General features: G+C 45.8%; 1 protein-coding gene across 1 annotated transcript; it reads right to left on the reverse strand.

The window, feature by feature from the left end:
* Window positions 1–90: 90 nt before the first annotated feature.
* Window positions 91–25,096, reverse strand: mgat4a (alpha-1,3-mannosyl-glycoprotein 4-beta-N-acetylglucosaminyltransferase A). The gene is made up of 16 exons (XM_028433798.1): window positions 24,159–25,096; window positions 15,141–15,308; window positions 13,892–14,032; window positions 8,258–8,391; window positions 8,122–8,168; window positions 7,897–8,010; window positions 6,466–6,541; window positions 5,588–5,702; window positions 4,657–4,787; window positions 4,396–4,503; window positions 4,239–4,313; window positions 3,409–3,527; window positions 1,681–1,759; window positions 1,375–1,435; window positions 1,128–1,240; window positions 91–1,024 (listed from the first exon to the last, which is right to left on the reverse strand). The coding sequence occupies exons 1-16, from the start codon at window positions 24,250–24,252 to the stop codon at window positions 998–1,000; spliced, it is 1,602 nt and encodes a 533-aa protein (XP_028289599.1). The 5' UTR covers window positions 24,253–25,096; the 3' UTR covers window positions 91–997.
* Window positions 25,097–25,687: the final 591 nt, after the last annotated feature.

Here is a 25,687-nt window from a genome sequence, read left to right on the forward strand (position 1 = left end):
CGCTCAACAAGTCAGGGAGGAAAAAAAGTACACAAAAACACAGACTGAACTACATAAACATCTCTTCATAGAATAAAAATATATTTTACCTCTTGTACAAATTAAAGATTTATTTCAAATAAATTAAGTCACCTTCATAGATCGTCAGTTATAGCTGTAATAATAATAATATATCAATATAACAATATATTCCTTCAGGAAAGTGGCGCGGAGGCCGATTGGTTCACTACAAATAGACGCTGAGGTCTACACAGCCGGTCAGACAGGAGGTGGTGCAGATGTGGTGTCATGGTTCTATTTCTGTGTGGACTACTGGCCTGTAGTCAGAGTGGCAGGATTCTGGGACAGTAAGCTCATCCTGAGCGTGTGTGTGTGTGTGTGAGGATCGAATGTGACCTGGGATGTTTTGTTTGGGCTGGTGTTGATCGGGAGCTCCGCCATCTCTGCTGAGAACAGACAGCAACTGGCCTTCAGGGTTGACAACATTCTTGATCATCACAGGCTTCTGCTGAGGCGCTAGTGACAGTGCAATACCTCAGCGCGCCCAAAGGTGGCAGCATTGAGTAACAGAACGAGGATTTGGCAGCATCTACACCAGTGACCCAGCTGACTGGTTCTCCCCCCCGAATGTGATGATTCAACCTCAATCGTCCCAGAATTTTTTCTGATTGTTTTCAAAGCTGCTGGACGACAGTCACTTTGAGAGCCGGCGCTGGGAACAGGATGCCTTCACGCACTCCGCAGTAGTATTCACATTCTCACAGATAAATGAAGAGAACCGAGATGCAGAAACAAAGGGAGGAACTGATCCATGAGAAGCAACAGAACAGGGTAACATTAGGGAGAAGGGGGAGGGGACAGAGAGGTGGCGTTCCTCAGACAAGCTCAGACGAGCAACTCTAGTGCTGGTTGCTAGGTGCCGGAGGCCCCGTGTAAGCAGTCTAGGAGATTTTGGTCCCCCCATGGGGCCATGACTCATGTACCCCCTCCAGAACACTCAACCAGGGATCCTCTTTATGTGTATCTGCAGGGAGGAAGCAGAGCGCGGCGTTACAGGCTGGAAACAGGAAGCATCTGGAGCAGGTGCCGTTTATCAGACGAACGGGTGCAGAGAGCGGCCGGCTTACCTCGCTGAGGATCGCCCACACAGCCGAGTCTTTCTGCACCGAGAGCCGGAGAGCCACGGCAGGATTTAAGGAAGGATCGACGGCCCCTTCAGCCACGCCTTTCTCAAACTGACCTGCGTTCAAACGCACACAGGACACAATCAATCATGTTTTATAACTCACTGATGAAAGCCTCCACAAATCACCTCCTTCACTGCCAGGGACAGGGTGTAATCCTCTGCACACACACACACACTCACACACTCACCGATCCTGTAGAAGCGGTCTTCAGTCCGCTTGTACTTCTCTTTGGTCTGCAGTCCACTCTCCTAACATGTGAAGACAGTGACAGACACACACAGTTACATGGAGGGCTCATAATGAGCGCTCAATGATTTCTCATCCAGACAGATGTTGGCGGCCGCTCTGACACTAGACGTGCTGTCACGCTCACATTCCTGTCAATAATCAATACGCCGCGTCACGAAGAGCACTGTAATCTAATCAGAGCCATTTGCACATCACACCAGAGACGGGTGACAGACTGAAACTGAGTGTGTGTGTGTTTTCCTACCGAGACAGGCAGTATTTCCACTGTGGTGTTCTCGATCTTGTCCCCGGGGTGTTCCTGGTTACCGCTGCGAAACAGGAACCTGCCAATCAAATTAGATTATTTTCAGCATTAGAGAAGAGTTCATGGACTTTTCACACACCGTCCATTAGGGCTGAATGATCTATCGTTTTAGACCGAAAATTGCGATCTCAGACAACGCGATTTTGAGATGGTCAAAGCCACGGCTTCTTGCACTGCTCCTAACTGAATCAGGTTTGTTTTGTCAAAAGCTACGGCTGAAAACGAAAAGAAAACGGAGGAACTGGTCCCTAAAACGAACTCCACCTTTATGTTTGGTACTGTTTCTGCCGGCAGCAGCGGTCTGTTTAAATGACTGTTGAATAAAACTTTACAGAACTACATTAGTCTTCGTTTTAACCTATTTGAAATAGATCTACTGACAGTTTTTGAGAAGTGACAGAGTAGGCTACCTGAAGTCATTTACACAGAAACATGCAAATTAGTGTCGATGTTAAAAAGAATCGTGATAAAATCGTGATCATGATTTTATCATTAAAGAATCGTGATATAAGATTTTTGCCATATCGCCCACCCCTACCATCCATACCGTCGTCTGTGGACATTAAAGGGACAGTTCACCCAAATATTCATGATCCTTCTTTGGCTTGCTGCAGCGGGGTTAACCTGATCTAACCGTTTCATATAACCTATAAATCTAAGCAAGGAAGAAAGAAGCTCCTCTTAGGAAATGCTTCCATCTCCAGCTGTATCTCTGCACCAGAAGCAGGCAGAGGTTTGTTCATCATTTGATAGACAAATGGAACTTGGATCTATACAGTATGTAAGTTCTGCTGCAGGAGTGACTGTGTCTCTCTGAGGTGTTCATCTTTAGAATACATTTATAACAACACAACAGCACGAAATAAATACATACAACATTCTGAGGCAGGTGTGTGTCCTCTGTAATGTATGATGTGTGTCCCCCCTCTCTCTCTCTCTCATCCTCTCTACCTCCTCTCCTCCTCCTTCACCCTGCCTACCCTCCTGTTGGGGGATCAGGCTCTGGGTTTCTGTGACTCTGCAAATACACTGAAGTGAATGGAAATAACAGACCATAAACAAAGTGGTGTCACTCAGAGGAAAGAACCCTCACTTGATGAGTGACTGACAGCCTCCCACACGGTCCTAACACCATGTTTCCTCCAGCAGCAGATACCGTCGTCCCTCCACCAAATACATTAACATGCATTTAAGGCGCACTCTTGTATAAGCTGTCAGTATCGACTCCCTTTATATTCACTGTTCTCCTTCTACCCCCGCCCTCCACAGGGAGGAGGAAGCTGGCCTGTGAATGCTTAATTTAGACCACTCTCATTAGTTCACCCTGATCCCCAGAGTCACACAGCGCACACACACCGAGGCTGAACCTGAATCAGGCTGAAATGTGTTTTCCTGCTTTTCACTTCAGCTGAGTGATGAGTCAGAGGGCAAAGGTAGAACGTGGGATACACAGCACTGATTACACTGCAGCTCGGTGTGATTGGACACAATGTTTGCAGTCAATAAAATGTGAAAGGCAGCTGAATATATAAATGAGAAGAAGGAGCCGCCTGAGACCTGTAACGGTAACACAAACATGTAACTTCACACACGTGTGTGTATAATCACTTAAAAAGCTCAGCTGTACATTGTGGGCGCTGTGGAACTCTGACATCACCGTATATTTACCTCTCTATGCTCACAGGCCTGTCAAATTTGAACAGGACGTAGTCCCCTCCAGTAGGTGTGATGGCCCAGAAGAAATCCTCTCCTAGGTACGTCTTCTCCAGCGTGTGACCCTGATACACCTGCAGGGTGCAAACACACCAGTTAACTCTTCAGGATCTTCTTCATTTAATTTATTTCGTTTAAATCAGTGGTGCTCAAATGTTTTTTCTGTATTTCTGCATAAATATGATCCAAAACCAAACAGAACTGTGTGCATAAGAACCTCGCCCTCTCTGTGAAGCATCAAGACAACGAGCAGCGAGACAACGAGCCCAAACACACAAGTGGTTCTACAAAAGAACGGTTCCAGAAGAACAGAGTTCATGTTGTGAAGTCAAAGTCCTGACCTTCATCCACCTGAGATGTTGTGGAAGGACCTGAAACAAGCAGTTGATGTGAGGAAACCCAGCAACATGTCAGAACTGAAGCTGCTCTGTACTGAGGAATGGACTCAGACTCCTCCAAGCTGCTGTGGACGACTGATCAGCAGCTACTGGAAACCTTTAGCTGCTGTTATTGCTGCACAAGGAGCTCACAGCAGACACTGAGAGCAGAGCTTCACACACTGATACCACTCACACATATGAAGCTTTGGATCATTGTACTGAAGGAATAAAGGACAGAGGCTCATACTTCTGTCTCATCTGTTTGACCGGGTTCTCTTTGTCTACTTCTGTGAAACTCTGCTGACGTTTTGGGTCATGTTTATACAGAAATATGAAAAAAAACTCTCTGTGACTTTTCTCATTAACAGTAACTGTCAGTAAAGTGGTGGAGAGGTGGAGTGATACCTTCATTGAGGTGGAGACCTCTGCGGGGGGGTTAACATGCATCTTGTGCAGCAGCGGCTTCAGGAAGTCCTTGTCCTGCAGAGGCAGACAGAGGGGAGACGTGCTTCTAGACAGGATGCAGCTTCAAAATAAACAACTGTCCAGACGTCAGACTCACTGTGAGCTTCTGAATCTTCCCAGCGAGAGAGGAGTGGAGTCCCACATGCTGAAACAGAGAGGGTCTGAACCGCACCCGCAGGCTGGACTTCTGTCTCTCGCAGTGTTTCTGCAGAAAAAGATATAGAATGATGCTGAGTCTGTACACAGACACTCAGACCCACACAGAGTCACACACACAGTCTCACACACAGTCACACACAGTCACACACACAGTCTCACACACACAGACACACACAGATACACACACACAGGCACATACCGCATCTTTCTCAGGGTTGCAGACTTTGACCCAGAGAATATGATCCAGCAGCCAGTCGATGGGCTTCTCTTTGTAAAACATAAAAATGAACTCAACGATGAGGTTCAGGTCCGGAGCCTGGAACATTTTTCCTGCAGGAGGGAACAGAGAACCTCTTACTTTTATTATTATTATTATTACTATTATTATTATTCAAGTGGCCCTCATAGCTCTTTTGAGAAGATATGCCTGAATTTGTAAAAATCTTTTAAAGGAAGGGTTCAAAAACATAATATTCATAGTCTTCTATGCACTAATATAAATCCAGATACCACGTGTACATAGGAACCGTTTTCTAAAGAGGGAATCCTACAGCACTGCACAGAAGGCAGCCTCGATCTAATCATGACAAACGAGGACGCCACTAATGTTTACATCCAGCCACACTTCCTGCTGCGCAGCGATACAGCTGCTGAGGAGGAGTTGAAGATAAAATAATCCAGAGCCGGGTCTGGTATTTATTTTAGGAGCAGGACTTCTGTATTTATTATTCAGGCTGATCACAGCTCGGATGTAGTCCTGTGGTGAACTGCTCCTTTATTGCACCTCCAGCCATCTACAAAATACTCGGACTAAAATAGACTCGTTCCTCATTCACGTATCGTAGTGACACGCTTAATGTGGATTAGCTATTCCCTGCCAATCGCCATGACCCATTTTCCACGGTGATCAATATAATTTCCCTCGTCATTCATCTCGCTGGCTGCATCCACGCTGCTTTGTTTAATCATAAACCCTACAGGTTTTACAGTATGTGAACGCCCTGACAAGTGGATTGGAGCATGCATTGATCCAGGAATGCCTCTGCAATCTGCTGACTGCGCTGATCGTGCTGTGTTTGCACAGAGCCCCGGAGGAGTATCGATCGGATGTGCTAATAAATGGGTCGTACCAATGAAGCCCAGCTGGGAGAACTCCAGGATCATCCAGTCCTCTGACGACAGCTGCAGGGCAAAGTTTTTCATAGTGGCAAAGTAGTTGGGCTTGGCCACGATGTCGTCCTCCAGCTGCAAATCAGATGCAAAGTCAAATTCAAATGTCAGGAGGGGGGCGGCAGGTGTCAGCTGGAGCTGTGGATGTTTACTGTAGCAGGAGGGAGACTCGTCTATGTTTACCAAAGGACAGCTCTAAGAGTCGCTACGCTAAACAAGAGTAGCAGTCAACTGTACCTCCTCCCTCCAGGTGAGAGCAGAGAAACCAGGTATCAGAGAGAAAGATGAAAGATTAACAAAACAGAGAAGGTGGACTGAAGGAGGAAGAGGAGCTCTGAATCCTTCTTTAGCAAGAAAAAAGGTCAAACCTGCTATGAAGCTGGTCAGGTCAATGAAAAGGGCTCAGAAAGAATGCCAGCGTTTGCATAAAAACAGGTTGATCTGGATGCTAAGCCTTCAACGGACGCCTGCTCAGTTTGGTGATTCATTACTGTCGCTCAGCTAAAGCATGCTAACAGGGTTAGCTTTGAAAACTGTGCAGACCCTCACACACTTCACTGTCAGAGCCTGCACCTGCTCCGCTTAGAACCAGCACATGAGTCCAGTGTTATGACCCTGCAGGCAACTTCCAGGGTAATCTCACTACACTCACTTGGTCGTCAATATTCATCGACCCCTTACACAGCTGAGAACGACTCTACAGGTCATACAGGAGATTAAACAAAAGACTTTGATGGTGAGGAGTTGACGTGTCTGTGGATTTATGTTGTTATACACAAAGCTGTGTAGCGTTCTGTTGTACAGTCACAGGAGGTGTGAATGCTACATGAGGACATACCTGGACATAGTAAACCCCTTTGCTCACAGCATACATCATGAGGAAGGAATAGTCCAGATTCTGCTTTGTTCGCCATCTAAAACGACAAAAAACCACAAACTGAACTCTGTGTTTTCTTCAGGGAAAACATGTCAGACAGACATTTACATGCAAAATGTAAAACTGTACTCAGGTTCACAGAAAGAAAAAGCACCAGCCGACTGAGTTTGAATAATTTATGAACCAGAAGGTGTCACAGTAATTGTTTGATCTAGGAGATGCTGCTGTTCGCTCCGGGCGGCAGGTGGTGTGGTGTGGTGTGGTGTGGGCGGCCGCACAAAACATATCAACAGTACATCCTGAGTCACGTTTACCATCACACACGTGAAGAGAAGGTACACTCAGCAGGTGGTGGAGGGGTTTATAATAAACACTTACATCCCAGCAGTGATGTTCAGATGTGTATCAGAAGCATCACAAACAGCTCTGTGCCTGGAGGCGATTATTCCAGCACATATTGTGAGTCTCCACAAGTGTCGGCACAAACTGCACCATAAACAGATTTCTAATGAAGCCGACTATAAAGAGCAGATAAGCACAGAGGATAATAAGAGCGCGCACTGCGGAGAGGCGGAGATAGAGGGTGCTGCTGCCGATGACCTTGATCTGACTTTGAGAAATGCCAGTAGAATACTAAACACCCAGGCAGCCTACCTAAAAGCTCCGGCCTGCTCCCTCCCTCCCACTGTCCCCCTGACTCATCCTTCTAGTTTTTCTGCGGCCCTCATCACTGCTCTCCAGCTTTTCATTCTCTTCTTCTTCTGTATAACCATTCCTGCCACAGATTTCCTAACTAAGCATCAGAGCTATAAAACAAGACGTGATCATCTCTGCCTGAACTTAAACTTTTACATTCTGGCAGCTCTGACTTTGCAGCGCTCCGACAGAAGCCTGATCCAACCACAGCTGACTCTGCAGCCGAGCGTTGACTCGGTCACCTGTTACTCTTACGACTGATTTAAAGTCGCTGTTTGGTTTGTGTTGTCGCTGATAGGGTCAGATTTCAAGCTCCTGAACTCAGGAAGAATCTGCCTGATGACCCAAGAAATATTCAAACATAACTGAAAGCCTTCATGAGAAGCTTTCTCGCACGGCCTACCTCATTTGATACGAGCATATTGTGGCTTCATTTATTCTATGCTCTTTGTATCATCACAGTTGGCATGTGTTTTAGTTGTATTGATTTTATTTTCATACTTTCATCGTAACTTTTTCTGATTTATTCCATTTTATTGCTGCCTTATTTTTATTGTAACCACACAGGTGACTGGTTATCCTCACTCTTATTCTCAATGGAGCCGTCTCATCATCACTGCGGGCTCATCAATCATCTGTGGGGTTCTTAGAATGACACTAACCTACACAAAAAGATATTTTTGTATTGATCTTTACCTGACTCTCTCTTTGGAGTCTCCAAAAGTCTCCTTGAGGTTGTTGAGTTCAGGGTAAAATGTGGCAGGCGGGGAGATCACCTCCAGCAGGCCTGAGCTCAGCTCTGTGGAAAACCTAAAGAAAACACACACAGACAGACACACACACACACACACACAGTGTCTTTTAATCTTTTACACATCCAGTGTCGTGTGCAGCCATCAGGGAGAAGAGAGGAGCACTCACTCTTTCTCCAGGCCAGCCACCACGCTGTGAACATACTCCAGGTCCGTCTGCAGAGGAACACACAGAACCAGCGTTAACCCTTCAGTGCTCGAGCGTCACGCTCCTGACTCTCAGTGTATAGACAGAAAGTTCTCACCTCTCCAACAAAGACTATAATGACACAATCAAGTTTCTCCTCTGGTGACAGCTTGTCTATTAGTGAGCGCAGCGTCTCTGACAGATAGGACTTCACCTTCCTCTTCACTGTGGGGATCCCCATCACCATGGTAACTGAGAAGAAGACAGTGTGAGGTGTGAAACAGGAAGGGTCCAAACAGCAGCAGGGGCTGCAGTTTAATCAAAGTGGATCCAAGACAGAATAATCTTTGCCAAAAGAAAACAACAGATTACGTCGTCTACACGAGCGGATGGACAGACGGCCGCGGGAAGGATGTGATCACCTGCACCACCATGCTGTGTGGTTCCAACGTTAATGAGTACAGAGTCACAGACAGTAAAACACAGGTGGAACTATCTGTAACGTGTTTATTTAGTGTGATCAAAACAGCTAAAATACACACAGCAGTCAGGACAAAGTTAACACAGATAAGAAGTGCTGCAGAGTGGAGCTGTGTTCAGAGGAAGTCTGACTTATCTGTGTGATCAGTTATCAGGACCAACATCCAGCCAGTTGTTTCCTGAGCGACAACCGTGTCGCTCAAAATACATGTTGAATCATTTTCCTTTTTTTCCAATAGATAACTATTAATCAATATTTTAGTACTTCAACTAACAGGTTAGCATCTCCAGTGTTTCCTCCACAAACAGCCAATAAGATTCCTCCGTTGTCTTTAGGACTACTTTTCAGCAGGATCATCAGTCACATCACATCAGAAGCTAATGCTACGCTATAAACCAGCCACAGCAGGGTCACATGACACCAACATCACCACCACCACTTCGACTGCTTCTGCAGTATGACCTCAGACATCTGACCAAGAACACATTCAAACCACACACTGAGGGAGCAGGAAGTGCTAACATGCTAACATGCTAACATTTTGAAGGTTCTAGGCCTCATTCCTGCTGCACTCCATCATCACCGGTAATAATTAACTAATGTCTACAACAAACACTGACACCAAAACACACACACACAAAGAGAAGGTCAGATATATATGAGACACGTGCTGGGAGCAGACAGGTTTGAAGGAGGAACATGCTGACTGAGCTGGTGTGGGGCCACAGGGGGCCTCCATAAAAGGCAGAAAACAGACTCGGGGTGCAGCATAAGTGAAGAGCACAGTGGGTCTTAGAGCGGCTGCTATCCTCCAGAGTGATCTGTGCAGCGTGAAGAATCTGTCCCAGTTCTGCTTTGTGTTTCTCACACTGAGCTCCATGTCGTAGAGCGACACCCACCGCCACCGCCACCACGAAAGTAGGTCGAGGATGAAAGGAGAATGTGGGAGGAAGGAAAAGAGGCAGAGAGTGACAGAAGAAGGGAGGATGGCAGACAATGAGTGAGTGGTAATGCATGCAAGTACAGCATGAGCAGGGCCGGCTCCCAGCCTGCCCCGCCCCGTGTCCCTTGATCAGCCTGCCCGCATCACTCAGACACCCTTTCATCTCCCTCCGGGAAAAAAAGCAAACAATCTACATTTCTGTCCGCTCCCATCACATCAGAGAGAGGGACTGGTCTGACACAGCAGGGGAGTAAAAAGGTGTTCAGCTGCAGCTCTGCCCCACATGATCAGGAAGCATGTGTGTGATACTCTTCCCTCTTTCTATTGGTCTCTTCACCAAGTGGACAAGGTTGACCTGCAAGGTTTCCACAGAGTGTTGGTCCTGTGAAGTGGCTGCAGACTATTCAGACTATTATTGACGTCTAGCAGGCATGGCCATCGGGCAGACACCCTGAAGCCAACCCGACTCCATGGAGGGATCACACCTCCTGGCTGAGGATACTGCAGGAGGAGCTGCCCATGTTCCAACAGTCATGTCCCTGATGGACCAAGCAGAATGGATGGATGGACGGACACACAGACTGATGGATAACTTTCATGCCTTGGGGCAGACATCAGTCAGAGAACCTCCTCCTTAAAGCACCAGGCACACACTCTGAATACAGCAGCACATCATCTTATTACCTGGGTGGTATGTTCAATAATTTACATGTAGCACAAAGAAGGGTTTTAGGGAAATGACTTGTCATAGTGATCGTAAATTACGTTTCCATTACAGAGGCTGTATTTCCTGACCGGTGTGTTCAGGGAGCTCAGCAGAGGCAGTAAATCCACTCTTTATTCTTCACAGAACGCTGTGATCAACACTGGCCGAGCGACACCGCCGGCCCCACAGCCTGTTCTGTGAGGTGAATTATAGACAGAGGCTGTGCATTTATGTGACACACTGTCTGACAAGCATCTCCAAACGCCCACAGATTAGACACGGGCGAGCAACAAACCTGATGATTAGAGTCCAGTGTGGGCATCAGGTCTGACCGTTACTGCAGCTGGAATGCTGCACAGGGCCCTTAAAGCTCAGCCGGCACTTACATGTGCTGCTTCCAGCTGGAAAATAGAACTTTGTCCTATTTTCTTCTTTACTGTAGCAATGCAGCAGCTAGCTGCTAGCGAAACAGGAAATTCTAGGCTGTTCTACCAAGACCATCTGGACAGAGTGTGATGTCTCATGTCCGTGGTTCTGCTGTGAACATATTAGAGGAGTGTATTGAAGTCAGTGGTAAGCAGTATGATCCCTTCACGTGATAATACATGATGCACATGGTTTATGTTTGCCTACAGGTGAACTGCTCACTCATCAGACCTAAATCAACTTTGTCACATCAACAAGTGTCTGGAATCTTCACAAAGGTCAGTTTGTTCTGATATGGAATAAAATAAAGATAAAGAAATAAAAAAAATAAAGGAAACAAAGAACTCAGTGTAACTCCAAGTCAGTCACACTTCTGTGAAGACAGCCTGTCCAGGTAGGATCAACACTGACTGTGAATCAGTTTCAGCTGCTGTTGTGCAAGTGGAACAGACAACAGGTGGAAATGAGAGGCAGTGATCAAGGCCCTATAAAGGAGAGGTTCTGCAGGTGCTGACCACAGACCAGTTCTCTGCTCTCATCCTTTCTGCCTGATGTTTGATCACTTTTGCATTTTGTCAGTGCTCTCAGCCCTAGAGGTAGCACGAGGCGGTGTCTACAACCACAGAAGCTGCTCAGGTAGTGCAGCTCGACAGGCCAGCACACCAGGAGACAGGCCGGCACACCAGGAGACAGGCCGGCACACCAGGAGACACCAGGAGACAGGCCGGACACAGGCCGGCACACCAGGAGACACCAGGAGACAGGCCGGCACACCAGGAGACACCAGGAGACAGGCCGGCACACCAGGAGACGTGGAAGGGGCCGAAGGAGGGCCACATCTGGGACATCATGTCTCGTTTCATCCACCAACACCACGGTGCGCCACAGACTGTCCAGGAGGAGATCTCTTAGGAGAACATGCGGTTCCTCATCAGCAGCATGCCCAGGTGTTGTAGGGAGGTCATACAGGCACGTGGAGGCCACACACTCTCCTGAGCCTCATTCTGACTTGTCTTGAGGAGTTTCCACTCAAGCTGGATCAGCCTGTGATGTGATTTTCCACATTTATCTTGAGTATGGTTCCAAATCCAGACCTCCATGGGGTAATACCTTTGATTTACACTGATCATTTTTATGTTATTTTGTCCTCAACGTATTCCACTATGTAATGAATGAAGAGCATTGCATTCATTGAGATCTAGGAGGTGTTATTTTAGTGTTTTTTTGAGCAGTGAACAGAGTGGAGATGTCAACCTGAGGCTCATGTCAGGATCCTGGGGTTAAAGTTTAAAGCATATGAAAATGAAGTGTCAGGATTATTTAGCTGTGTCATGTCTCAGAGGTAGAGAATCATCTTTAATCTAGTGAGAGACTGTCGCAGCTTAGTCAGCAGTTACTTCACTGTACGTGAATAAAAGATGTTGATGTGATCTGTGACAGACAAAAGTCAGATGTCAGTGGGTCTTAGGGTTTTTTTTTGGTCCAGTTTGAATGGAGCTCTTTGGAGTTTGGGATCATGTGATCGGACACATGACTGTTTATATTCTGCTCAGACCCACACCAGGAGTTAGCAGTGACAAAGACGGCTGTGAGGACATTCCACAGAAGGGGTGAAAGGAGGAGATTCGAGTGGAGCTCGTGACATGTTAAATAGCCGGTCAGTTTAAGCACACGGTGGCGTTGCTTGGCAACAGACAAAGTAGTAACTGTGTAAAAAAGGGCAGCAGTCAGCAAGCAGATGACCTGCTAAAGGCCATATATGCATTTGGAACAGACCGGGCTGCGTTTACAATAATACTCTTGTTGACTTCCAGTGATAAAGGTCTCAGAGGTTCCCTCGGCTGTTTCCTTCCATAATCCTCATTCAATTTAAACTGGGAGGATGTCCTAATTTGCTGAGCTATAAATATCCCAATGTCAGATATGCTTATACTAGCAGGGGAACGGGAAAAGTTACAAAACAGGAGACTTGGAATGACAACACAAAGTCACTGTTGGTACCTTCAGGCTAAGCTAGTATGTCATGCACCGTGCACGGGTGGCATAAGAGCGAAGGGTCTGTGAGCAGCCGTTTGTCTGAACACCACACAGATCAACGACCATGAGCAGCAGCACGGAATCAGACAGATGTGAACCCCACTCTGTTAATAATTCCAGTAAACTGGACCTTTAACATAAGGCCCAAGGTCTCACACCGGGGTTGTAGGGAGGAACGTGACTCAGGTTTTCAAAATAAAAGCTCACAATGAAGTACAGGATGTTACTGTGGGGCTTCACAGCAACATGGACCTTCAGAACAACTAACTGACCTTTAACAGGAGGAACGTGGCTAATGTCAGCCCTTCAAAATAAAAGCCCCAAATGAAATGCTAGATATTACTGAGAGAAATAAATAACAGCTGTAGTCGATACTCAGCTAACTGAGATCTGGGCCCAACGTCATGTGATCATGGGACCATTTTAGCTGGGGTTTTATAGAGATGGACTCTCTATAAAACCTCCTCTGTGCTTTTATTTTATTGCATTGAGTTTTAATATTTGCTGAATTTGTGGATTTGGAGATTGAAGACGTTGTGCTTTCACTCTAATATGCATTTGGTCTGTAAAGGGCCCCCATTCCTTCTGCTAACTGATCACTGACGTTTAATCAGATCAAAGATGCCAGCAGAACCTGGATGTGTCCCTGACTCGTCCCTCCTTCCTTCCTCTGATTTGTCTGCTCCTCCTTTTAGTCATTGTCATTAGGAATGTGGAAACACCATTCAAGCTGTCCAGCCCCTAAACTTGCCTCCCTCTGGCCCCAAATTCACTCCAACTATCAAACACACAAAAGCCAGATAAGTAATCCTCTTAAAGAGAGAACCTGATACAGCAGAGGTCACATGCTGCTGTCTGAGCGCTGAAAGAAGCAAAGTGTAAAAAATAAAGAAAACTTGGCTGAAATAGGAGTGGACACAAAGGAGTGACAGAGGAGTGGAATAATCCGTCAGAATGGGAGGCTAATGACAGCGCTAAAAGACGTGTCACAGTTAAAATGAGCTTTGAAGCCCGCCTGAACTAAAAAGGTGCACGCAAACAGCATGAACTCTTACTTTCCTAGTCTGCATTTGTAACGCACAAAAGAGTGTACCAAGAGTGTACCATCTTTTCCTGTAATTCTAATAATTCTGCATTACTTTTAGGGGACACTTCTTACCTCCTGTGCGGCCGAGACCGACCTGCACTGCGGGGTGCAGGCTGCCCTCATTGTTGAGAAGGTGAGGCAGGTGGTGGTAGATATTTGGCACCTGGAGCGGCTTCCTGTTCGAGAGCTCCTTCAGTAGTTTCTGCGTCTCATCTGAAAGAGGCCACAGAGAAACATGCTAAGTGGTATTAAATATTCTACCAATCCAAAGTCACAGCTCTTGTTTCTTCAATAAAAATATCCCAGAGGCTTTTATTTGAACTCTAGGCCCCAAAAACACAAATCAGAGGAAGTAATAGCACCATTATCATGTTAGAAAACAAATGTGGGGCGCTCCGTGTGGTTTTGATCCCCTCGGTCTCTTCATCGTGTCGTCAGTAAAACGTTGGCTTGTATTTGTGTCACTGCTGTTTAATAAACTTATTTGTGTCGCCTAAATGGAAAATGCAAAGAAGATAACCTTCAGCCCCCCACGTGGCACAGTCGAGTATAAACCCTGGTTCAGTCTGGAATCATTTCTGGGGGGTGACTGGAATGATGTTATTATCAGGTCTGTGCTAGAGTTCAGAAATGCCCTGCTGAGCAAGTGCATCATTCAACCACACTGCCCTGGCTGGGGGACCTGTTGTACGCCGCAGCCCCCTGTTTTCCTGTCAACTGTCACATGACAGTTAGTGACAGTAACTGTAACCGTCACAATAATTGAAACCTTTATTATTATTTATTAGTCCCACAATGGGGAAATTGCTTAAGGCAGCCCAGCAAAGAGCGCCATACACCAGTGAGTACGCTATGCAGGTGAAGTGTCTTGCCCAAGGACACACAACAGTGACTAACCCGCATCATCTATACTCAGGTGAAACTCTACAGCCCTTGTTTTCATATGTTTATATTTAAATATTCATCTGATAACACCTGAATGTGTGCTTCTTCTGGATGTCACTGACTGAATCCACACCTCTTCTGACTATGAGAACCAGTCTGATCACACCTGCTTCAAACTATAACATTTAACAACCTAACGATGAGCACTCAAACCTCTCAGCATCATGTAGCTGTCATGTGGTCTCTGTGTTCCTGGCTTGTCTTGATCTAATCTCTGTTAGCAGGAACATGGAGCGACGTGTCAGCAGAAACAAAACATCCTTTGTTAAGTCCAGGAGCACAACATGTTTTTATTTTCGGTCTAATCAACAGAAGAACTTTCCAGAAATCCCCGGACAAAAACCGGTCTCCCCCCCCACACCGATGGCCCAGGTACCTGAAAAGTTCGTGAGGGCATCTTTGCTGCTGTTTGTTTCAGCGATGGCGCGTCTGAACTGCTCCAGAATGTTGTTGAGCTCAGACGAGCGCTGCAGCGTCCTGTGCTCGGCCACACGAAGCCGCTCTTTCAAAGCGTGGAACTCCCGCTGGTATGCTATCAGCTTCTCTGAAAGGAGAGAAAGAAAAACGGACATGAGCAGTGGACAGTGAAGACTTTCTTTATAGTCCCACTGTGAGAGACGTTCCTGTTCATAGGGGGCACTCTCGAGATAGTCCAGAACAAACAGAGGCCTTACTGAGCCGCAGTGTGAGACAGCACGAGTCTACCGTGATCAGATAGAAGCAGCTACATGAGCGTCAAGTCCTTCAAAAACACACACCCTGTCTAAAATGCTGATTATTATTAGCTGTTGTGTTGAGTCCAAACAGTGAGTTTATGATGATCTAGATCAAATGAAGTGGAACAAACACTGAATGACATCAAGACGAGGCTGACGTCACATCAGGGTGTTTTTCCGCCGCTCTGTTCATCCTCACAGCTCTCAAACGTTCACAAACCACAAAACCACTGCTTTCTGCTGAAGAATCAATAGACTCATTTCACAACGTGTTTTCAATAAATGACGTCTGAACCTCAAAAGTAATTTATAGAAAAGTAAGAGTATTACTTGTAAAGTGCTGTAGATGAGAGACTGAAGTGTGACAGCAAACATTAAACCTTCTCCTGCTGGCTGAAGCTGAAACTGTATTTACATCCATGTCTTTGGAATGTTTTATATGTTATTATAAGTACATAGGCAGTAAAGAACAGACTGAAGTTACAGGGAGACCACAAAAGCAGGTGTGTGTGTGTGTGTGTGTGTGTGTGTGTGTGTGTGTGTGTGTGTGTGTGTGTGTGTGTGTGTTGGATGACTGTTGTGGGTTGGGTCAGTCTCTGATCTGGTGTGATTTCACAGAGCCCTGCCCTACAACCAAACCCAGACTCTCCTTGATCTCCCTCCCTGCATCACTCTCCCTGACTGAGCTATTGTCCGTCCAGCTCCTCTTCAGCACAGAACCATGTGGTTCCTCCTGAATGTTGATCTCTCTAAGACACACAGACAGATGCTGTCATTTGGCCCCAGACCTCATGAAAAGGGCAGCTTCAAACTGAAGCAGGACTTTCATCTCCGCGTCAGTGCTTTGATTGTGGGGTTACCGGTCCGTTAGGATGGAGCCGCACCTGTAATCCCGCAGCGCAGAGACAGAAGACACCACCGAGCACCACAGGAACAGAAACCACCGGTGGGTTAGGTTTCTATTTAACTGCAGGTTTCTCATGCACAGATGTGTTTAACCAAAAACATTTACATGCTTTTGAGGAAGTGTTTCACAGCGCGTGTATAGAACGCTGAGTGGCGTGCTGACTGAACGGGTACAACACAAAATGCATTAAATAATTACACCGACCTGAGGTCTGGAGTACATCTATAAAATCTCATTATTCTTCTCTGAGCTGAGCACCATGGGTAGTGGGGGGAAGGGCTAAGTGGCCGGGCTCTGCCTCTGAGCTCCACTCCTCTGTTTGCATTCAGCCTCTTCACATTGTCAGTTTTCAGTATTTTTAGATGCATGCAGACTCTTCCTCGTCCTTCTCACTCACAGTCTCCAGCATCTCTCTCTCTCTCTCTCTCCGGTGATATTCTGTCTTGATGTGTCATCCTGTTCATTTTTTATTATTAATGAGATGTGTGGGAGGAATGAAGGAGGCGGACATATACTAGGTGTTCAACAACCTGCCTTTGAAACAAACTGCTGGCCAAATCATTTGGACAAAGTGCTCCAGGTAAAGATCCTTCACTCCACTCATGAACACCTGCATGTTCTCTAAATAAATGGATGACAAATCTACACCGACATCATCAACACTGGTTGAATACAAACATAGACATCTGCAGGTATGTAAGCTTTTAGTCCATTGATCCATGCTGCAAACCACCCCATTCATCAGGGCTCCTCCTGGAGCAGATCTCAGGCCAGCCGGGTGATTTAACCCCTGCAGCGAGTCCTGGGTAGAGTCTCTGGGATCTCCACCAAAGCCATGGCTGGTAAACCTCTAACAAGAGGTATTCGTGGGGTGTCCTCCAACCCACCCTGCTCTGAGCCCCACCTGAACCTTCTAAACTTCTCCTGGCTCAGCTCGCTCTTCACCACTACAGCCCGGTGACTTTTCCAAACACTGTGAACGAGACCTAGAGATACTTAAACTCCTCCACCTGGGACAGACAGTAGTAAGGCAGGCCTGGGCCATTATGCTTGTAAGGGCCACAGATTTTATATATTTTAAAATAAATAATATTTAAATAGATATCTGCTTTGAGTGTGTGGTAGAGGCACGTTGAAGCGTCTCCCTGCACACGCAACAAAGTTAATTTGAGCCTACTGAAGAAAAGAGTTTAATTTAAAATGTGAAGAACGACACCCCAAAGTTCTGGGAGTCGGGTGAGAAATGTGCTTTTTACGAGCTGACGGTGAAATGTGTGTGGTCACACCTGCATGTGCCGCGGAGTTTCCGCACGCTTCATTAAAGGATTATGGGTCGCATCAGGACATAGGACGAGTAGTCACAGTAAACATGTGGCTCATTCTGTCTGTCCTAACTTTCTATTGTAAACAATGTTTACGCTTGTGTCATCGTCATGGTGCATCTGACAGACACAGTTCTGGAGAGTTTGATCAACCCATCAGCTCATCAGAGGTCCTCACAGTCATCGTGTCCTTGACCTCACTCCCTTGCTGATGCATGCTGCTGACTGGGAGTCCATGAGTGCTGATGAGGGACTTGTGCGGTTTATGCCTGCATGAGCCCCAGCATTGCAGGACGTTGTATGCAGATGTCCTTGCTAAAGCAAAGTCTCACTTTTCCAGCCCATGGTCCAATTTTGCAATCAATCATTCACAAATGATTAGGAAATCCATACAGCAGAGGACTGCATGTGTGTCAGTGAAACACCTCCTTTATGAAAATGCAGCGACTCATTCTGCTTGAAATACAAGCTCAGCTGTATTTCACTAGGAGGTAACGATGATTCTACACCAGCTGTTCAAAGAGGAAATTGTGTTTAAAGGGTCATTTAACTCAATTACACACACAGACACACAGAGAAAGCCTAAAAACTCCAGTACAGCCTCAGGTTTCAGCCGCTCTGTCTGTTGAAGTTTACACATAAATCTCATTACGACTATGTGCCAGTGGAATCCATGCAACATCCGAGAGGAGCGATTCACACCTGCAGGAACCGGCATCAAAACAACAACAAACCAGCAGCAGCACTGACCGCTCCGGCTAATTTAACTTGAAAGCCCTTCAGTTTTTATTGATTTCACTGAACAGCCAGCGACAGCCAGACTTGTTTGGGTGGGCTAACATACGTGTATGTGCACATGCATTATGCACGTATGAAGACCCTCAACCTGTGCACCTGTGAGCCAAACGAAGCATTTAACCGGGCCGTCGGGTAACACACAGCAAATCCTAAAGTTCCCAGATGTTCCCGTATCAACAGAACTTGTCTCGTGGACGTCAGCAGACTCTGTGGTTTTTCTGCTTGTGAATGTGTGATTCCTTTCGGACCTTTTTACATTATTTTATGATCTTAAATTAACAGCTTGTCATTTTAATATGCACCTGCAAGTGTTCTAACCTGCTTATTAATGCTTGCTAATTATACTGCTGCTTTTATGTTTTCACCAACCCTTTGCTGCTGCTCCTTCTGCTTTTTACATCTATTTGTATCGGACTGTCTCTTAGCTACTGCTGCCTCTACTGCAGTTGACTAACACAGTGCTAATCATGCCATTTCTTACTGTTGTTTACCTCTGTTTATAACATTTAATGCTCTTTTTAGGGTGCCACTGTACAACAGACAGGACAACAGATCTAGCCTTTGGCTGATTCTGGCATGTTACAGATGTTCTGTTTTTAATATGCACTGTCCTGCTAAATCCAAATCTATGGTCTTTGTCAGTCTACTTTTATTTAGTAATTTTACTTAATGTCAGTGGGGTTTCTTTTGGTAGACAAGCTGCATCACTATAGCACACACATAAATGAGTTGCACACGCACACAGTAGTAGTATTGATTTTTGGTGGTATTTTCCTGACAAGAAGTGCGAGTCGATCCGTGAGTCGGCAAGTGATACTCCCTGAACGGTTCTGTCCAGTTTGCAGAGATAAAGAATGCACACCCTCATCCATTTCTGTGTGCAACCCATCACAGCCGTTTGACTCCACTTGAAAATGAAGTTAAAACATGTTTTGAGGTCAAAAAGTGAGTCTGAAGAGCCAGAGTTATATCGAGCCCTTGGTAACTTTCCAACTGCGTTTCTTAATTTTGCTTCCTCACCACGGGCTTATTGTTTCTCCTGACCTCCACCCACTGTTCTTCCTCTGCTGTGCTCTAAGTCGTGATAAGCTCCTGCAGCCAGCTGTGTCTCGTTGTGGCAGAGAGTGCCGTCTGACAGCACGGCACTGCTCAGCTTTCTTCCACTGCTCTGGCTCCACTCGGATGCTCTATGGCCAGGCCGAGCACTCTTTTTATGGAAAATCCAGTTTAAGAGATGTCCCCAATCAATTGTTTAATGTAATCCAGCGGGACCCGGTCCTCCGAGTCCGGTAAAACACTATTTTTTATTTTTTTAGGGTTGAGAGGATTTGTTGACTTGCAGATGAGTTAAGTGACAGAAAGTAATCTCAGTTTAACTGTCATTTTATATTTAAGACTCAAGGTTTCCTGTTACACAGGATAATACTAAATATCTGCTCTAAAACATGCTGTGGTCTCCAATTCTAATTGGCAGTGTAAACCTACACTAAATGATCTTCATGTGAAGGGCTTACTTTCTGTAATAACTTAGCAAAAACTACTTTAATATTGTATTTTCTGACTGTAGGCACAGCTTGAGCTCCTATAAAACTGCGAGCAGAGCAGCTACATGTTTCCTTTTAGAAGCAGGACATGAGGGATGCACTGCGCTCTGATTGGATGTCTGAGTGTAGCATGCTTTAGCTGAGGCTACAGTAATACGGCAGCCTGATGTTGGGACAGATATCTGATTCAGCTGAGACTAACTGCTAACGGCACAGACTGAGAGTCAGGATCACACAGTTTCCAGTCTGCTGCTCATCTCTCATCTCATCTGCTGCTGTCCCAGCTTTTATTTCCATAAAGACTTTTTATAGTTTTACAGTTTATAAATGGATTGTTTACCTTGTTGGTAGACCACAAAAATAAGCTTTCAGATATTGATGAGGAGGACGCTTCTCAATCACCTATAACTGCTAGTTGATGAAAACTTGATATAGAGGTAAAAGAAAACATGCTCCACATTAAAACACTATCAACGGCAGATCCTTGGATGTGTTCGTGCTGGTATGTATCGCCTCATGCAAACAGAAACTCATGTGTAGGGACACATACTCAACAGAATTTAGCCTCAGATTCCCAACAATGGCCATCTTTCCTCCCTGACGCTGTAAACAAACGGATTACCGTCTGAGAATTCTGAATGGACAGAGTGCGGTGTGCACAGAAGCATGATTAGACAGCGGAGTGTTTAAACAGAGCAGCAACTGTCTGTAATAAAGCAAGGTAGATGTGTGTATGTGTGTGTCTGTCCCTGCTGGATACACACATAAAAATATCCCACCGTTCCACTGCCCTGTCAGCACTCTTGTCCTTTCCCTCCATCACACAGCCCACCTCAGGCTCTTCTCATCCTCTTTTAAGATTTGGTCTTTCTCACCTCCTCCTCCTCCTTCCAGGCCTCTCAGGATTTGTCTGGCAGACTGCTGCACCTCACAGCATGCACCAGCCAAATGCATATACATGCAAATGCATACAGACAAACACCACGAACAGGAAAACACAACGAGCACGCCATACCTTACAGCCTGCTCCTTTACTTCCTTCACTGCAATAACACTTGCTATTTTTGGCCCATTGTGTTTGGAGTAATGTATGATGGAAAACGATGGCTTAAAGCGCTGAGGAAGTAACATGGGAGAGGAGGAAGTCACATTAGTAAAAAGGAAGTCCTTTGTGCTTGGCAACTGTTGACTAACCAAACTTGCGGAAACCATAAGGCGCACAGAGATGTCTTCATGTTGGGGGGGTTACCACAGGGTAAGTACTCAGTGAAACTATGCTATACTTTAACCCCACGGTCCTGGATAATATAAAACACTGAGCCACTAACTGCGGCATGCTACAAACAAAGGTTCAGAGGAATCCTACAGAGAGAGAAGTCCCACTGTCTGAGTTTACCGTCCATAGAAGGTGTTTAATATAAGAGGGTGAAATCAATTCAATTAAGTTCCATTAAATCTAGAAAAATACAATTCAGGCCACTTCACAGAAACCTCAGTTTTTAATGGAGACTTCTAATGAGAAGCAGTCCGCATAGAGATACACATCAGTGTGCTGGAAGGAGGACCTCCTGTCCCCATCAGTCCTAATCAGAACCGACCAATCAGCAGCCATTAGCAGCATGCTAGTGTTTCATGGGCTAAAGGCCAAAGGACATCAGCCTGCTTACATTCAGCTCTTCTTTGTCTAGAAGCAGGTGTCAATGGTTGTGTTGGTATATTAGCATGAACAGGGATAACTGGTGCATCACATTTGCTTCCATTGTCTCCACTATTATTTAAGAGATAAACAAAAAAGGAACAATTAAGACAAACTGGCAACAAACACACTGTGAGGAAATACATCTAGACAACCTCCGCATCCACCATAATACGTGTGGCCAGTGTGTTAATACCATCCTGTATGTCACAAAAATCACACTATAACTTCTCGTCCCGCCTCGACCCAACCGTATTCATCTTCATCCTACTAGCTAGCACCGTCACAGCCTACTTCAGAGGAAGCGCAGAGATAGCAGAGCGCAGACTCTCGCTGGGGGATGGAGGAGACTCTGACAGAGAAGTACACATTCTGGAGAGTCATTCAACATGGAGTGTTTAGACAGCTGACTGGCACAGCTCTCATTCACAGCAGTCAAGCCACCAGGAACAAGACAGACTGTCACAGGCCGAGGCTCAGCTGAAAAGAAGAAAAACACCAACTTTGCCTAAGATAACCTAACATAACTCCCCACCCCAAATACCCCCAAAAGCATCATCATGCTACAATTAATAACCCGATGATAGCACACAGACATGGGCCTGAACAGCAGCATGTTTCCTGTGTGCAATTACAACGGTTTCTGAACATTTACATTTGTAACAGGACTCGGTGCTGGAGGCCAAGTACCAACCAAACACCCACGCTGGGCAGAGTCAGGAGAAGAATCTGTGACCGCAGGGAGTGATAATAAAGACATAAAAGAGGCTCAGAGGTTCAAAACAAGAAAGACTAGCTGTATCAAAGAATCACATGTCAAGACAAGAAGCAGGGAGCCAGTGCAGCCCTGCTGATGCAGCTCACACCAATCACAACCTGACTGACTGTAAATAATAGTTCCATGCATCTCCTGCAAGAATGTTGTCAGTATAAAAGCTTTAATGTCTAACTGCCCCCCTCCCCCACTGAAGACACATGTGATCACTAAAGTGAAGGCAAACAGCCCTGTGACATGAACAAAGAACACAACCCCCCCTCAGACCATCACAGCTTCTTCTAACCTTTGATTTCATGGTGTAACTCAATTGTCTGCTTCTGCTGCAGGGCAGCAAAAAATAGCTCCTCATGACCGCCTGGTTTACACCCAGAGCATGGACATTCATTCATTAGGTTTTGTCTGAACTGGTTTAAATTGTATTCAGCATGTGGACGAAGCACTGCAGCAGCTGTGAAAATCCAAAATCTAACACAACATAACTGACATTTCCCTCCTTGTGCAATATTTAAGAACGACGATGCTTCCATCCATATGCTTGTTGTTGCTGTCACCTGTAGCTTGGTAGAAAACTGTGTGTCACACAGCTCACACTGTGAGAAAGGGAAAGGTCAGACTGGACTCTGAGTCCCACACTCACTCACATTCACACTCTGACTCCTGATCATTAATCAGCCGTTAGCCATGTGAAAAATTAAAGAAGCCACTGAAGCCAAGAGTCAACTTGAAAAACCACTCGTGCTGGTTTAGGGATCAGTAATCAGCCTCGTAATCAACCTGTCAGGATCACAGGTTTCAGTTTATCTTTACTTAGAAAAACTTATTTTGAGTTCTTCACCCTGTTGATACAAATCAGCTTATCTTGGGCGTTTATTTTAGTTTCTTCTAGAAGGCCAGAGTGATTAAAAGAAACCTTTCAGCAATATAAAGTCAATGGAGACTGTCCCAGCTGGTCCCATCTGTGTTTCAGCAGCAGCTGCAGGGACACTTCCACTTCAGACAAAGTCCTTATTCTGATGATCAGGGTTTTCAAAGGCTGTTCATCTGAGCATGTCATCACCTTTAGAGCTACTGGTAAACAGTATATGTGTCCAACCAGCAGCCAATCACACACCAAACTGAGCAGAGGGGCCAGCTGTCTAGACCCTGACTGCAGGCTTACATTACATATTACCTCTCGTTGGACTCCATGCACAGGAAAATATTTCATCAGGCTGATAAGCTTCTCGGTAATCACGATGTGAAACCTTGGCTTAGAATTTATCTAAAGGCTGCAATTATTTACACTCTGCTGATAACAAGTCACCAAGGCCCATAACCCTCCCCACATGGACTGGGTTAGCCCGGGCAGGCAGGCAGGCACCCGGCCCGAGGCTCCACTGAAACAGACACACACGTGTACAAAGGCTGAGTCCAGATGTTTGACGATATGAAACGTTAATGCTTCTGTACTGTGTAATTATCCACAAGTACAGCAAGTGTTGCAGCCTCCACCTGCTGTAGCACAATGAGGATGAGCAGTGATGAAGAACAGGGACAGTGTGGTGTGAAGCCAGACCCCTGCACAGAAGCTGGACAGTAACACCTGCTCTCCTCCGCCATGCTGCTGGCCCCCCTTGTGTCTGTGCGGACCTACCTTTGCCATTCTGCCACGCTGTGTACCAGGACAGGCTGAGGAAAGACGTGAAGAAGATGATCGCAGTGGCCACAGTTCCATTTCTGAGCCTCATCTCATTTCAGCGATGCCTCTCCTCGGCTGAGTGTCGGGGACCCCGGAGCTGCCGCTGCCTCCCTCCCTCCCTCCGTCCGTCCGTGTCTCTCTGCCTCTCAGGATGTTGAGACGGGCGTAGGCGCAGGCATACGGGCGCGTTAGACGGTGAGCAGGACGGTGAACGCGGACTTCTGCGCTGGGAGGGGAGGGCTCGGATGGTACCCTCCGTCTCGGTGCGTCTTTTCCTGTCGTTGCTGTGCTCCCCCTTCGCGGCGGTCGGTCACAGGTTCTCTGCTTCTCCTGAAAAAAACAGCTTACATGGTCGGGGGACGCAGAACGAGCTAGCTGCCGATGCGACCCATCGTATTTTCCACAGGCAGACGTTAGCTACAAGTTACAAGTAGAAGGCATTTCAAGTGTGTGACGGTGGGTCGTCCGGGATAGGCTGCTGGCTCTCTGACGGTGTCCGAAAGGCTACGCCTCAAATCACGCTGATTCCGTTTCGACTGGCAACAGATGAATAAAACATGAGAAGCCGTGTGATGCTAGCTCACCGAGCTGCTCCTCAGCCGCTCCCCTCCACCAACTTCCACCTGCCGCTGCTCCCGCTGGTTGCGGGTGTTAGCTGGTTAGCTAATGAGCTAACATTAAGTTCAAACTCCGCTGGATAAGAGTCCGTAAAGAGTTAACTTAACCTGCGTTAACCAAAAACTGCCAGAAGAGAGAAGCGGACTCTCACTTCCGTTAAATACCGACATTTAAAACCCGATGTACCGTTCAGTCGTAACTGTTTTAGCCTTTACGTCAGCTAGCTGTTGTGCTTTTAGTAACTAACCGACCTGTCACGTCAGCCAGAGGCGACACACGGCTCTTCCGGTAACAGCTTTTCAAAATAAAACCATAAAATATAAACAATTATGTATATGTAAATATATGATTTATTGTCTTTTTAATTTAAATGATTTGGATTTGTTGTAACATTTCGTATATCCATAATTTATTATGTTTTTTTACTTACTAATTATACATATTTTTGCTGGAATGTACATGATTTCATCTGTATTGTTTTATGAAATATAAGCCATGTTGTGATTTATTTCTTTATAGATGATTTATTATTTATATTAGTTATTATTTATGTATTGAATATTTAGCTAGGACGAGTTAGCAGAAGCCTAAAAGTATTGGTGAGGATTAAATGAACCTTGTTGCGTTAGCACACGGTTCATTTCCGGTGCGAATTTTCACAATAAAGCAGAAGTGTCTGTGAAGGTGCACGTAAATAAATATAAACTGAACTGAGATTTAATCCGTTTCCTGTTTATTTATTTTAATTATTTTTGTCTTGCTGTTTTGTGTGGTACTATATATTTTTTATTCTTTCCTTTTGCTTTTTGGTAAAATACTTAAAATGCCTACTTGAGGACATGATTGAAACAAGATGGAAAGAAATC

The sequence above is a fragment of the Parambassis ranga genome, chromosome 21, assembly GCF_900634625.1.
Source record: "Parambassis ranga chromosome 21, fParRan2.1, whole genome shotgun sequence".
NCBI lineage: Eukaryota > Metazoa > Chordata > Actinopteri > Ambassidae > Parambassis > Parambassis ranga.

Excerpts from the sequence above, each read along its gene's own strand:
- mgat4a (XM_028433798.1), bottom strand. The coding sequence starts at position 24,252 with ATGAGGCTCAGAAATGGAACTGTGGCCACTGCGATCATCTTCTTCACG. Across the intron at positions 8,392-13,891 it reads CGGTCTCGGCCGCACAGGAG|TTACCATGGTGATGGGGATC; the intron begins GTAAGAAGTGTC and ends TCTTCTTCTCAG. Across the intron at positions 4,504-4,656 it reads GCAACCCTGAGAAAGATGCG|AAACACTGCGAGAGACAGAA; the intron begins GTATGTGCCTGT and ends CTTTTTCTGCAG.